General features: G+C 53.3%; 5 protein-coding genes across 5 annotated transcripts; 2 read left to right on the top strand and 3 right to left on the bottom strand.

Moving 5' to 3' along the window:
* Positions 1-4,688: 4,688 nt before the first annotated feature.
* J4E87_006817 (uncharacterized protein) lies at positions 4,689-5,687 on the bottom strand (the record flags this gene model as incomplete). Its single annotated transcript, XM_049378418.1, has 1 exon — positions 4,689-5,687. One exon carries the CDS (start codon positions 5,685-5,687, stop codon positions 4,689-4,691), a length of 999 nt encoding a protein of 332 aa, XP_049231811.1.
* Positions 5,688-8,639: 2,952 nt separating this feature from the next.
* Positions 8,640-10,298, bottom strand: J4E87_006816 (uncharacterized protein; the record flags this gene model as incomplete). The annotated part of the gene is made up of 2 exons (XM_049378417.1): positions 8,640-9,830; positions 9,888-10,298. The coding sequence occupies 2 exons, from the start codon at positions 10,296-10,298 to the stop codon at positions 8,640-8,642; spliced, it is 1,602 nt and encodes a 533-aa protein (XP_049231810.1).
* Positions 10,299-10,560: 262 nt separating this feature from the next.
* Positions 10,561-11,231, top strand: YAH1 (mitochondrial matrix iron-sulfur protein; the record flags this gene model as incomplete). The annotated part of the gene is made up of 2 exons (XM_049378416.1): positions 10,561-10,829; positions 10,883-11,231. 2 exons carry the CDS (start codon positions 10,561-10,563, stop codon positions 11,229-11,231), a joined length of 618 nt encoding a protein of 205 aa, XP_049231809.1.
* A 253-nt stretch (positions 11,232-11,484) lies between these two features.
* J4E87_006814 (uncharacterized protein) lies at positions 11,485-12,534 on the bottom strand (the record flags this gene model as incomplete). The annotated part of the gene is made up of 1 exon (XM_049378415.1): positions 11,485-12,534. One exon carries the CDS (start codon positions 12,532-12,534, stop codon positions 11,485-11,487), a length of 1,050 nt encoding a protein of 349 aa, XP_049231808.1.
* A 205-nt stretch (positions 12,535-12,739) lies between these two features.
* Positions 12,740-14,413, top strand: J4E87_006813 (uncharacterized protein; the record flags this gene model as incomplete). Its single annotated transcript, XM_049378414.1, has 2 exons — positions 12,740-12,817; positions 12,866-14,413. The coding sequence occupies 2 exons, from the start codon at positions 12,740-12,742 to the stop codon at positions 14,411-14,413; spliced, it is 1,626 nt and encodes a 541-aa protein (XP_049231807.1).
* Between the last annotated feature and the right edge of the window lie 595 nt (positions 14,414-15,008).

Below are 15,008 nucleotides of genomic sequence, written 5' to 3'. Positions count from 1 at the left end.
ATACTATTCATGATGATCGACCCGGGAAAGCACCGTCGCTTGGAGGAGATGCCCCGCTTCCGTGCGCACGGCGATTCGCGCACGCTACGTCGCACGACACGACTTGCATGCCCACATCCGTCGACTTTACTACCGACCTGCCATACCTGGCTGCTTATCACGATGTGCACCTTGCTTACTGTGTCAGTTGCAGCTGGAGATATTGCCGGGTAAATTAAGGTTCATTCGCTCCAGAGCTCTGACAATTACAGATCCGCGGCGCTACCGTCGGGTACGCTGCTCCCGAGCTCATGAGCGGAGCAGTCATAGACGGTCATGGCTTTCATCAATCAACGGTTTCGGCAAGACTGATTTTCACATGTCATTCAAGCCAAAAGCTCTCGACCACTATCTCGGCTACATGCCTCTGTTTGTTGCATGCATTTCAGTATAGTATGCTTCATGGGCCTTCGCTACCAACGTTCAAGTCAGGCGATTTCACTAGTGAGGTTTTCCTGTGGCGGTTGTCTGGAAGCACGAGAGGCTTAACAGCTCGGTGATGTTAATGAGGTTCCCAGCAGACTGTGTCGTACCTTTCGTAGCAGGTGAGCTATCCTTCATAGCTGACTCACTGCCGAGGGGTCGAGTATGACCCGCTATGTCCAGCTTCTCGGTGGGTCGATCAATTGCAAGCACAGAGCGACTGCTAACGCCAGGCTCGCTTCGGTCTTCCGCGTCCATAGTGTTCTTGGGCACTTAGTCTATTATTGCTCGTAGCGTGATGCTGTAAGTATGCTCTGGAGGTCAAGTCGGAGAAGAGCAGAAGCTGATTCATACCGCGATGTTATGTTCCATACGCTCAAACTACTTTCGTCTACGCACAACGTCTGCCACAAACACAGCGCGTATTCGGAATCTGAAGGGCCGTAACGAAGCTAGCAGCATTAACAATACTGTGGTATTCCATTTTGTTTGCTTACGATGTTTCCATTAGGCTATAGACAAAAACGTACTCGCCTAGGCACTCGCTTCCCATGTCTTATATCTGCTAGCCAGACGTAGCATGCACTGTTGTGTCACACATCGAGTCCGTGTGTAGACTGCTGATCACACATAGAACTGCGGACAGAGCCAAGATTCTCTTGCGATACTGGATAAGACGTTCGAGGCCGCATCCTTTTCCAGAGAAGACCAATGTGTCCCGGAGAAGCTGGGGATCTCATAAGGTACCAACGCTCATAGTCTCCCGAATTTCCATGTATGACCCTCTTGGAGAGGATGGCACTTGTAACTAACTCGAGATCGTTTCTAGAGAGAAGTCTGATTGCATCGAAATTGCTCCCGGGGGCGTGAGGTGACTCGGTATCGTCGTCGAGGTAGAGCTTCATGTCTTTGGCCATCATATTCGACACACAAGTTTCCAATAGAAAATATCCTCGGAGACGTTCTTGTGTAGCAGGCAAACTGATGTTCTTCCAGCTGTCCTCATCTTCGTAGAATGAGAACGTGAGACAAGCGATATACAAGCGAGGCAAGAGCGCGAAAGCGGCTGGAAACTTTGCAAACATGTCCGGAATGTCTAGGGTCGACGTAGGAATCGCGATCTCGACATGTGTGATCTGGTCGATTCGAGTGGGCATTTTGATGCGGAGCGGTGCATCATGAGTTTTGTCCCACGTACTCATTACGTCTTTGAGGAAGCGCTGCATGTTTCGGACGATCTCGGTTTCGGCTTCATCGTGGAGCGTTTTGCAAGAGAGGATAAGAGATTGGTAGTCTGCGATATGGCCGTTGAGCGGAGGCGACATCTCGGCGTACATTTTGAGGCGTAGCTCGGCTGGTAGGCCTAGCAATGAAGCGGCCTTTACGTCGTTCGTGTTGGTGTGAGGCACATTGCGACCGTGAAAAGGGGCATCCATGACAGCCACTGAGGACACACTATGGGTTGGCATTATGTGGTGGAAGGGTAAGATTATCTGTGCTGTTGTATCGACGTTCTCTTTCAGGAACCTGTTGTAGTGTTTATGGCTAGCTAGCTGTGTAGCAGCCTGGGGCAGGACCCAGGCACCACGCACTCCGCCGAATTTCGCTGGTTTCGCATTGAACAACAGGCGGGAAACGACGTCGTCCCTAGGTAGCGAAGGCAAAAGAAGATTTACATTAGCAGAAGGCGAAACGGGTCAACAGTGGGGCAATACGTGCGGTCAGCAATTACGTTCTGCTTCTGATGTATTGACTTGACTTTTTGGTATCTGCACTCCCGGTAATGTATGGGCTGTGGGATCTCGCGATCGCCGACACTACCGCATCTTGGTAGTCCTCGAGTATGAGGCCATTCGCTGTCGGTCGTAATGATGCGGATGCCCCAGCTGTTGGCGGGCGCGTGTTCTCGACGGACTAGACCTCGGGAGCTGTGACGTCACACCCAGCACGTGCCAGCAAGGCTATCCTCCGGCGCGCCTCCCTAAGTAATGGTTCCTCACGTTATCACTTCACAATCAAAACACCATCAGATGAAGTCTGCCGTGGTATGAAGCTCAATTGGTAGCCACCTAATCGCATGTCGACATCCGCGGGGACCGGGGTTGGGCAACAAGGGATTGCCTATTGTAGCCTAGCATGCATTCAGCACTGCGGCACAGTAATCGTATCCGACATGTCTCTCCAGTCATAAGACGGCCTTGTCCACGATGTTTGCGATTACTCTCTACGAGTTTTGATCCCTACATTCTCCCATCTTTGAGCTTACGTTTGAGACCCGCACGCGCAGCTCAACACACCTGAAACATTCATAATATATATACCACTTCGCGATCACGATGCAAGCCAGCTCATCTACGAACGTACCATCGGGTACCGGGAGACTCGAGGCATTTTGCGCTTCACTATCGGCACTCACACAAGCTAATCGGGCACGTCTCGCCGGCGCGGGTGGTATTCCTACTACTACGTCTGTTTCAGCTCAAACCGCCGAATTGTCTAGCAAAGGCAACGGCAAACGTAGAAGACACGATTTTTATAGCAAGACACCAAAGACGCGAAAGACGCGCACACTGAAAGACCTTGTGAGGGTATGCAAAGAGCTCGGAGACACGAGTGACAAATCGCAATTGCTTGATCGGTGGAAGACGGTGCGCAAGTGTGCTCACCATGTCAGATTGCGATACATTACACACGAGCTCGTGCTTGAGCTGGAACAACTCTGTACAGATCTCAAGACCCAAGGAGGAGCTTCCGGCAAAGTCCGGGATCTTGCCAGAGAGCGGTATTGGGAGGCTGATTCGCCTCTAACAAGCAAAGGTATGTTGAAAAGCTTTCACCTACTAAGATATTGGATATGTGCTTATTGCTATGATCAGAAAACCCACTAGAAGAAGATGCGCTGGTGTCTCACTGGACCCCACTCCAACTCAAAAGCTGGGCTCTTTACTTGGAATCTCAACTCCTGTTCGCCAGTTTCGGTGTAAGAATCAGCCTTGTTCAATACGAACATCTCTCAAACAAAGGCGAAGATAAGACGGCTGCGTCGTTTTGGATCGCTGTCATGAAAAGGCTCGATACCCCTGGACGTCATAAATACCTGGGCCCTGCTGTGGATGTTATCGATACCTATTTTGGCGATGACTGGGACTTAGCATCAGAAGTCAGTGATTCAGACGATTTGGACTCTAATCTTGACGACGACGACTACGCATGGTTCGCAGGTTACAGACTCAGCCCAAACGTCGACATCCCCATAGCGCGTTTTACATCACGCGTTTGTCTCGAGTTGAAACGAATGGCCCAGGTACCGCGCGGCAATGTCAGAGCCTTTCCACTTGCTCTCATATTGCGCATGGACGTTTTGGGAAGAGCGCGACTGAACTTGTTCGAGCGCTCCGTGCCGGTCGATGAAATAGAGGCATTCCTCCAAATTCTACTGAGCCAGGAGCCCAGAGCCGAGCCGTATCCAGAACGCCCGCTGGACTGTGCCCATGCGTTTCTCTATCTAAACTATTTCATCACGGGTGAAACATTCGGTAAGATATCAACTTAAACACGTAATCACATCAACTAATTTGATATGTCCTTGTCAGGTATGAATGCCCTCCATTTCCAGGGACCTCTCATCAATGCCTTGTTACCACTCGTGTCGCGCGATTTGCGGCGAGAGTATCGACGGAATCTCAACCTGGCTTTTGGTCGACGATTACCAGCTGAACTGTACGAGGAGATACTAGATCGCATCGAAAATGCGCATGATCTTCCCAAGGACCAAGCAGACTGGAAAGAAAAGTTGAAACTGATGCAAATCCACTGGGATCCTTTGTCGATTAATGGTCAACCATTCGAGTTCTGAATGGTGACATTAATGCATGTTTCTATCGTTTCAGGTTTTGCTGAATACCAAGGCCCATAATTTGGGCAGATGGCTATAGAGATGGAAAGAACCTTTACATTACTGTACACCTGTCTTCAGTATTCTTATTCACTCTCATACGAAAAATGCACAGGAAAAGGGAATCTGGAATAAAGACTAATGATGTGATATTGCTATGATACAGGATTGAACCACATCCACCAGGCAAGCAGAAAGTTAAAGGGGTGTTCTACTAGAGAACCCGTGCCCAAGAAAACAGAGGCTCACTAATGCAACGCCTCGCTTATAGACACAAAGAAGGGGAAGTATACACAAATCTCCGAGTAAATCTAGCACACGAGCTAGCTTCTTAGACACACTGGGAGTACCAGTCGTTGGCAGCCTTGCAGCTACCCTTGGCGCAGCACTTAGCACCGGTGAAGCCCTTGCCACCGCACTGTCCGTACATGGAAGCGCAGCCAGCAGCGGGGGTAGCCTCCTTGGTAGGGGCAGCAGGAGCGGGAGCGACAACAGTGGCCATGGTGGACTTAGCAGGGGCAGCGGGGGCGGCAGGGGCAGGGGAGACCTCCTCCTTGGCGGGAGCAGAGGAAGAGCCACCAGCGGCAGCACCACCCTTCCAGACAGCAGGGCCGGGCATGGGGAAGGCCTTGCGGCCGTTGTAGATGCTGAAGTTGGCGTAGGGGTCGGTGGCCTTGTAAGCACCGGGGAACTTGACCATGGGGCCAGGCTTGCCGCTACCACCACCGGTAACCTTGACCTGCATGCAGGAGACGTAGTGCTCGGGCTGGTTGACGTGGGAGCGGTGAACACCAATGTGCTCGAAGCGGACGAGGTACTCGCCGTCGGGGGTGTCCTTGGGGATGGTGGCAGTGACAGTGTCCTTGTTGTAGGTGCACCAGGAGTTGCTGGTGAAGTCACCGCTGCCGCAGTCACCCTCATCGAAGATCTTGAACCAGTCGCCAGATCCGTCGTAAGACTGGACGCTGCCGGGAGCAGCGGACATGTAGACCAGGGCAGGGCCCGGGTGCTGGAACTTGGCACCAACACCGAGCTTGGCGGTAACGTCGTCGCCGGCCTTGACGGTCAGGACCTGGACCTTACCACCGGTCTTAGCGGCACCCTGGTTGCAGACGATGTCGGGACCGTCGGCGGTGGAGCCATCACGGATGTCGGCGGCCGGGTTGGAGGAGAACTTGATGGGGTTGTACGCGACCTTGCGAGTGGAAGGGCGGACGTATTTGAATTGCGGCTGGGCAACACCACCAATGAGGTTGGTGTCAAAGAAGTAGTGGGCGGTGGCCACTTGGGCGACGGCGCTGAGAACGATGGCGGAGGCGGAGAACTTCATTCTGGCTAGCAGTAATGAAATTTGTGTAGTAATTGGTAAAAAGAAGCGAAGGAACGAATGTAAAGTGCTGAAAAGCGAGTGTAGAAAGCGATTGAAATGAATGTATTGCTTGCTGGTGAGTTGTAGATGTTGGACGGTCGTCCTGATTCTTATATCAAAAGTCCTCCGCTCATTGTACCAAACATCTTCATGCAAGCCAGGCGCCTAGACACCGGTGACCTGGTTCCCAACGGACGACAATTTCCCGTTGTAGCAATTCCAGGAGATAGGATGTTGGTTTCATCGACAACTACAGTCTTCCTTCCGTGATTGTGGGTGTTCTGGATCTCTTGGGAAGTGGACATGACCGTGATCCTTAGGCCGTTCTAAGCGTAGCAGCGCTTGTGAAAACATGCGACTCATTGAAAGGAGGCACGGAAGCTACTGGTTCGGAAAGTAAAGTCAATGCGGATGTGATTTCTACGGGTCCTGCCAAGGTCGTTTACTGACACTTCACTGCAGTCCGCGATGTGGCGAAACACTGGTCTCCTGTGTGGAATGCTTGACAGGCGTAGCGCCGTTTCGTTTATAAACACTTGACGCCCATTTCGTCCAGAAAAGTGTTAGAAAGAGGAATTCCATGGCTGTGATTCGGTGGTTGCGTGCACGGACCAGGAGTTGAGTGCCGGTGGTTATACTTCGTAACGTACGGGCCGCTGTCTGTCAACACCAGCTCCACCCGATGCCGATGCCTAGCATGCCGTGTGGAAAGTTTGCGCGACCGCCGTCGTTGCCACCATGTCGGACCCGCTAGTGGAGCAGAACATGGACGTCGGGAGCTGCGCGCAAACGATATCAGATCGTTCAGAGAGTGACCGCGATAGACCCGCTGACAGGTGCCAAGTTATGTGAGATTCTGTGAGAACTCTTGAAGTCTCTTGTGGCGTGACAAGCCGGAAATTTGATTGCAACGTCCGGATAGCGTTTCCTTGTGTTGCCCAGGTGTGGTACACAATCTGCGGTGCATGAGCATTGGATACGTTAGATACGCGATAAGGCAGAAATTTCACTGCAATGCGTTTCATCTGGCAAGAGAAGGGAACGGAGTGGGGCTGTTCAAGGAACAGCTAGTTGTGACATGTAACCCAGTTCATGTCATTTCACAAGGAAACACTCCGTTTGGCTGGGTCTCTTTTCCTCGGGTTCGACCAGCACGCTCGGGTAGTGAGCCGAACGCGAGCGCCTCGCTTTCGTTGTATCCGATATTCTCATTGATGGAACTCCTGGAATCCATGCCGTTCAGCGCGTGGCCACTGCGCCCCCTGATCCCTCTGTCGTTGGGCGGAACCGCACGTCACTCAGGGATGTTCTCTCAGTCTGGGCACCCGCCTTATCCTCCGTAACATGCATGCCGTACAAGATTTCTGTGCCTGGTATGATGATATCTTCGGAGCGCGTTGTCTTGTCTCTTCCATCATCCTCTTTCTGTAGACCAGGAAGGCTGAACTTCATGTTTTTGGAGTTCACTTTGCCTTCCACCACATAATCAAGGAAAAGGCGATTCGGCCTTGACTTCATGTCGCCGTAAAGAAGCTCTTGGTCGTAGTCATCTGCATGGTTGTGAGGAGCTAGTCTCACATTGAGTTCGTTCAGATATAGAGGGAAAAGCCCAGCGACTGCGTTATAGCAACAGTGGGATCCTCGATCCGCGCGCGGTACTCGTACAAATACTGTCACAAGACGTAAGATGTGAAATCGAGGCGTGGATGATACCACACAGACAACCATGCTTGGCTCGTAGCGACAGGGTTCTGCATGCTCGTTGACGTAGTTGTCGAGATCGAAGGCAGGACTAAGTTTGTCCAACATATTTTTCTGCAGCTGCCTACAGCTGAAGAATTCCTCAATGAAGTCGATACCAAGCTCGGGCGAGATATGCATGTCATGGCATATCAACAGGCGTACTTACGAGGGCAGTGAGAGCAAGCGACTTGCTGACTGAATACTCATGGGGCGAATCGGTAGATTTATTTCCAAAAACCTCATCTCTGTGACAGCTGCGCTATGCGCGACTCTGACTGTATTGCCGCTCAAGTTTACCCGTGAGATCATAGTTGAGAGTTCATCATTGTCGGCTGGGTGGATTGAAAGGGAAGAGGGATCTGACATGTTGGTGGGTTTTCCCAGGCGTGTATGCATGAATGATAAATCGAGTGCGCCTTTGACTCAGACTGCGGTCTGGTCCTTCGGGTAGGTCATTGAGATGGTACTTTGGTATACGCTATAATTGCGATAGCTTTGATGTGTGTATGAATGATGGGGGTCTACGCGTCGAAGTTTTCTCTGGCTTCGATGTCTGAGGTGAACCAAAGTTGAAGAACCAACCGAATCTGACGCTCACAATCAACACGTGGTGGTGGCTGATAAGAAGTGAAGTGGTACGGTACTTCCATGTATGGGAACCGCTAGACTCCTTTAGGCTAGACCAGTCAAGACAAGCAAAATCATCGGGGCATCTGGGACACTCCTCTATGTCCTGGGCTTTACTGCTACGCAACGATAGCATATTTCCGTGAGAGGATCTCGAACAGCTTTGTGTTGCATTTGCGACATTCACGTGGTGCAGTCGACCCGCTTTTGTGAGTTGGCATGCCATGCGCTGTCGGACTTTCCACTTTCAGATGTCGTTGTCAGCTTTTGGAAAGATAAAAACCAGCATACCACCCTACGTGGTTGGGCTACGAAGCCATAGCATGGCGGAGAGATTTATTGAATCAGATGATATGATGCAAGAATTAGAAAAAAGTTTGAAACATCAAGTTGGGTGAAAGGAAATTGTTGGTTCAACATCAGCTAAGAGTGGTGTATATAGCATCGCCCAACAAGCGCATACGAACATCATGACAAAACAACATAATCTACCAAGTAAAATCATCGCTCAAGGGCCTAGTGCTTAACTTGCAATATCACACTCTAGAACTCACCGCCGCCACCTCCAAGCGCAGCAGCACCCCAGATCCCCACCAGCCCCCAAACACCCACTCTCCATCCACGCCACAACCCATGCATACCCTGACCCTTCCTTGTACGCGGTGGCCTAGAGAAACCCATCGCCTTTGCACTCGCCGCCTTAGCAGCATTCGGTGTAGAAACACTTATGCCTTCCTCACGGGCGATAAACCACATAGTACCCAGCACACCCCTGTATTGACCCGGCTCCACGATGGTCTTGAAGCTCTGGTCAGAGGAGCTTGGTTTGTCCAGACCATACGCTGGGCTCTTGGCGCGGCTGGGTGGGGCCTGGTACTCAGATGCCAGACGCTGGGTTTCGTGGTCCTGGAGTGCGGCGACCTGGCCGCGGCGAAGGACGGTCTCGAGAGGAAGGCGGATAAAGAGCTCGGATATGGAGGAGAGGAAAGTGCTGAAGGAGTAGGTGGTCGGTGTAAGGATAGGATCGATGCTCAGGGTTGAGCGGAGGAAGAGGGGTGTTGAGGAGGAAATGAGAGTGGGGACGCAGGCGTGCATTATGGTAGCTGGGAGGAGGCTGGGGGCGACGGAGAAAGAGGGCAGAAGGGAAAGGCATGGGTATATAGATCGTGGAGAGGATGAGATGGGGGTGATGATGAGGCGTGTGCGCACCATGTCGAGGGGTGCGAGGAGGGTGGCTGCGATGGCTGTAGCAGCGACAGCAACACCAAGGGACGTCAGCGGGCTTGGACTGTCCAGGATGTCTAGCCCCCCAATCCCACTTCCTGCTGAGCCTACAAGACCTGGGTCAGGTATGTTCAGCAGAGCTGATATCAGACTCCTGAACCAGCCCTCAGTCGTCTTGAGCAGGAAATTGTAGATGAAAGTGCAGTTGGTGCCCTTCCACACACCCCACGCAGACTCCTTCTGCCACAATTGTCCTATCACTTCGAGGAGTGAGTCTGGACGCTTGAGATCTAGTTTCCGTACGGCGGATGGTGGGGGGCGTGTGGGTGTTCGTGACCGGGATCGGCTATCGAGGCGTCGCTGGCGTCGTCGTGGAGACCTCGATTCTGAGACGCCCGATCGTGAGACAGACGGTGAATATGGCGACGGCGACGTGGGGTTCATGCGCGGGGCAGTGGATGTGAAGTAGCCCGGTGAGTCCTCGTCAGACTCCTCATCAGAGGGCGGATACTGCATCGATTAGCCCACATTCACATGTCAAGAGCCCCTCCAGTGCCCAATACATACATCCTCAAACTTTCCGCTTGCGAAGCTCTGGGGTCTGCTCTTGTGGCCAAACTCCTCCCCCGTCAAGCCTGCCAATTGTCCCTTTGCCTCGTGTATCTGCAAGATCGTCTTCGCGACCTCGAATGGTTGGGCGAGCAGGACGCTCGTGTAATTCCACAGAGCATGATCGAGCAGCTTCTTCGCATGCCCGGCTACCGTAGGCGAGGCTTCTGGGAAGTACGAGTCATAGTCTAGGTCGGAAAGAATGTCGCGTGCCTGGCTGCCCAGACTCGATTTGCTACTATTGCTGGGCTTGAAAGCGGGCGGTAATGACGAGGACGTCTGGTTCTGCGGGACGTCGGGCGGCGGGCCAATAGATGGCGGGATGTAGTAGGGTCGTAGGGGATTCGGGGCATCGCGAGAGGTCGCCATTCTATCAGTCGTTTTTGAGGTAAAGATTACGTGAGGCTGGCGATGTTTATCGTTTTCTTACCCGCGGTGGTGGATGCGCTGGGTAGATCGACCGGGGTCACGCATGGCCTGTGCGTCAACATTTCTGACGTCTCACAGCATTTGGAATTATCGGCGCATTCACTCGTTGTGACACGGCAAACACTGCAACCCCTTCGCTTCCGTGTCTCCTTCTCCTATTAGACTCCAATCTCGGCCGGCTAGCGAGCATCAATTCGGCGTCATGGCTGCTAGAAGAGCTTGTGTCAACGCCTTGGAGGGGAGGATAGCGGGCGCAAGAGGCGCATCGTCGAGTCCGAGGAGGTTCGCCAGTACTTCGATAGCAGCGACATGTCGGAGATCGATTCAGACACAGACAACGGCAGCATCTACACTATCAAAATCGACTATCGTCAGAGCAACAAGCCCGTCATGGCTTCAGAGTCGCCGCCAATTCTCCTCATCGCCCGCATCCCGCCACGGTCATCTGGACCCACCCCGACCGGGTGAAGAGTGCGTCAAAACATGTCCCAACTGTAGCAACTTCAACCACTGACGCCTTCTAGACGCAAAGTCACATTTGTAGACAAGGATGGCCATGCCTCCACATTCGAAGTAGCCGACGGCGACAACCTCCTCGACATCGCACAAGCCAACGACATAGAAATGGAAGGCGCATGCGGTGGATCTTGCGCATGCTCAACATGTCACGTCATAGTCGAAGACGAAGCCTACTACGACAAGATGGAGGAGCCGGATGATGACGAGAACGACATGTTGGATCTGGCCTTTGGACTTACCGAGACGAGTCGCCTGGGGTGTCAGGTCAAGATGAGCAAGGAGCTCGATGGCCTGGTTGTGCGACTGCCGAGCATGACGAGGAATCTGCAGGCCAGTGATTTCGACAGCAAATGAAAAGACTCGGGAGAAGAGTCGTGACTTCCGCAGGGGATTTATCTTGGGAGATATTGCAGGACATCTGTTGGAAGGCATTATGGGTCATATCGCATACAGCATTTGAGACGACATGTATTATACGAACACTCCGCTTGCAGATGAACTGGCGTTGAGTACGACTCTGAACTTATGTATAGTATATGGTATCATGAACATATCCAAACTACGTCCCTTTTGTCCCAAACGCCGAGTTGTGCATATAGAATCGCCCTCAGGCCTCCACGCTACCCTCCTTCTTCTGTCCTCCTGTGATCATGTCGAGGAAACCCTGCTTGCTCATCTCCTTGACCTTCTCCTCCCTCTTGTCCATGCCGACGACCATGCCCGCCTTGCTCTCCCTCTCGGCTTGTTCACCCTTGACCTGCGCCGCTCGTACGGCGTTGAAAAGCTTGATGACACCCTTCTGTGCCGTCCGCCTGAGCTCCTTCTCCTTCGCTGATGTGGCGGCTGTGCTGACGTTGGGGTCGTTAAGGCCCAGAACGTCCTTCACACGGCCCTTTTCTTGTGCCGCCTTCCTCTCAGCAACAATCTGTCGTCGCGCCTTCTCACTGAGCTTGGAGTCGGCGAGCTCGCGGTTGGCGGTTGCGGCGTCTTTGCTGCGGGACAGAATGGGCTCGGAGCGTTTCGATGTCGTCAGCTTCGAACCAAGAATCTTGGAGATGGAGTTGGCGAAGGCTTCGGGGTCGTTCCGTTTCCGTACTTTGCGCGCGGCCGTGGTTGAGGTCTCGGAGGCATCTGATTCGGAGTCGGCAATCGAGAACTCATCCGCCTCAGGCTCAGAGTCATCCATTTCGTCCACATCGTCTTCGGCGTCGCTGGGTAATGGCGCTTCATGGTCGACGGGCGCAGTCTTCTTGAGTGCCGACTTTGCCGGGGCCTGTGCAGGTATGCTAGCCTTGAACTTGGGCTCAGGTTTCTGCGCGGGCGCTGCTTCAACTTCCTCTTCGTCGTCGCTGGCCGAAGACTCCTCTGCCGCTGCTGCTTGCTGTGCCGCCTTCTTGGCCTCGAACTTCGCTTGTTTCCTCAGCTGCTGCTTCGAGAGTTCTTGCTTTCCAGGTAACGTCGCATTGACACCAGACGGCTGGAATGGCTCCTCGGGCTCCTGGCTGCTTCCGCGCAATGGAGCATCGCGCGCGCCGCCTTCCTCCTCGCTCGAACTGTGGTAGTTCTTCTGCTTCTTGACCTTTCTCTTCTCCTTCTTAGGCACCTTTCCGCGCAGCTGCTCCTCGGTCCGTCTCCGTTTCAGCGATGTGTTGACCATTGTGGCTGTGAAAGTCGGGTTGTGTGAATGCTGCAGGTAAATCGCGTCGCAGAAAAAAGTTCCAGGCGATCGGCGTTAGTAGCCCAAATGGCCGACGGCAAGCGCGCCCCGCCATAGTGGATTCCCCACAGAACACCACGAGAGGCACACCAACGAACACCCACAACCCTACCCCTACCATCATCTCTCCCTACCAACCGCCGCTATGGTGCTTCAGGATCTCGGGCGGCGCATCAATGCCGCCGTTACCGACCTCACGAGGTCGCCCAACCTCGACGAGAAGGTGCGCGCCCCGAGCAGGCGACTGATGATAGGTGGCTAACATGCGCAGGCCTTCGAAGCCATGGTCAAGGAGATCTCCAACGCCCTCGTCGAAGCCGATGTCAACGTCAAACTCGTCATGAACCTGCGCCAATCGATAAAGAAGGCCGTCGACTTCAAGCACCTCGCGCCGGGCGTCAACAAGAAGCGCCTCATCCAGAAGGCCGTCTTCGATGAACTCGTCAAGATGGTCGATCCCCATGCCGAGCCCTTCAAGCCCAAGAAGGGCAAGTCCAACGTCATCATGTTCGTCGGTCTCCAGGGCGCGGGTAAAACGACGACGTGTACAAAGCTGGCGAGATGGTACCAGGCAAGAGGCTTCAAGGCCTGTCTGGTGTGCGCCGACACTTTCCGTGCCGGTGCCTTCGACCAATTGAAGCAGAACGCGACCAAAGCTAAGATCCCATACTACGGTAGCCATACACAGACCGACCCTGTAGTCGTGGCGGGCGAGGGTGTGGAGAAGTTCAAGAAGGAGCGCTTCGAGATCATCATCGTGGATACCTCGGGACGACACAGGCAAGAGAAGGACCTCTTTGACGAGATGGTACAGATTCAGAACGCCGTGACGCCCGACCAGACCATCATGGTGTTGGACGGAACAATTGGACAGGCTGCTGAGTCGCAAGCACGCGCTTTCAAGGAGGCCGCAGATTTCGGAGCCATTGTCATCACCAAGACCGACGGTGCGGCAGCAGGAGGTGGTGCCATTTCCGCCGTCGCAGCAACACACACACCCATCGTCTTCCTCGGTAACGGCGAACACATGCTGGATCTCGAGCGTTTTGCGCCACAGGCTTTCGTCTCGAAGCTGCTCGGCATGGGAGATGTCCAAGGGCTCGTCGAACACGTACAATCTCTCAAGCTCGACCAGAAGGACACAATGAAGCACATCACCCAGGGTATCTTCACAATCAAGGACCTGCGGGATCAGCTCTCCAACATTATGAAGATGGGGCCGTTGTCAAAGATGGCGGGCATGATTCCTGGACTCAGCAGCATGATGGGCGGCATGGACGACGAAGAAGGTGGCACAAAGTTGAAGCGCATGATCTACATCTGTGACAGTATGACTGAGAAAGAGCTGGAGTCGGACGGAAAGATGTTCGTCGATCAACCCACGCGTATGACACGTATCGCCCGCGGCTCTGGTACCTCGGTCCGCGAAGTCGAGGAACTGCTTACTCAACACCGCATGATGGCAGGTATGGCGAAGAAGATGAAGGGTGGAATGGCAAACATGCAGAAAGCACAGGGTGCGATGGGTGGAGGCAACAAGCAACAACAGCTCGCGGCTATGCAGAAGCGTATGCAAAGTATGGGTGGCGGCGCAGGTGGTGCAGGCGGCGGCATGCCAGATATTGGCGCTATGATGAAGATGATGGGTGGAGGAGGCGGCGGCGGCGGTGGCGGCATGCCCGATCTATCCGCGCTCGGTGGCATGGGAGGGGGAGGTATGCCCGATATGGGCGCCTTGATGAAGATGATGGGTGGTATGGGCGGCATGCCAGGTATGGGCGGAGGTGGTGGAGGTGGGCAAGGAAAGGGACGGAGGTAGTATCACAGTTAAGAGGATACCAGTTTGCGCTTTTCGATGCATAGCCGCGGCGTTCGGGTTTGATATCATATCTGGAGGGGTCTCTGTGTTGAGGTACACATGTTATGTCACTACTTCCACCTGCTTCCTTCTCTGACCTTCTGTCTGAGTAGCAATTGTCTTGCTTATGTTTGGTTTAGAACAAGGGCTTCCGTTGATGCTCAAGGAGTGAGGCGCGTCTCGTGGCGGATACTTTGACCTGCCCGTGGACATGTTCTGAGAGAAAACGCTGGGTAATGTAGGCCCCTAGAGGTCATTTCATTGTTGATGAGACATCACTATAGCACTGTTTAGATATGCTGATCGTAAACTTCTCACTACAACATGCCCATTCACCCGCGCCCGTGGGCCTACTTAACCCTGACTCTTTATTCTTCTAAACTTCCCGACTAACCCGCACCTCCACACCCAAATCATCAGTGCCAACCCACCCAAATTCACCAAAAATGTCTGTCCCAAGCAAGCAGACACAAGAGAATTGCGAAGTTTCAGATCCATCAACGCATCAAGACGATCTCTCGGATCTGCTAGCTGAACACCCATTCGGTCACATAAT

Source organism: Alternaria ethzedia (assembly GCF_023757985.1).
Source record: "Alternaria ethzedia strain BMP 0044 chromosome Unknown scaffold_17, whole genome shotgun sequence".
Classification (NCBI taxonomy): Eukaryota; Fungi; Ascomycota; class Dothideomycetes; order Pleosporales; family Pleosporaceae; genus Alternaria; species Alternaria ethzedia.
This window is presented reverse-complemented; position numbering and strand designations above follow the sequence as displayed.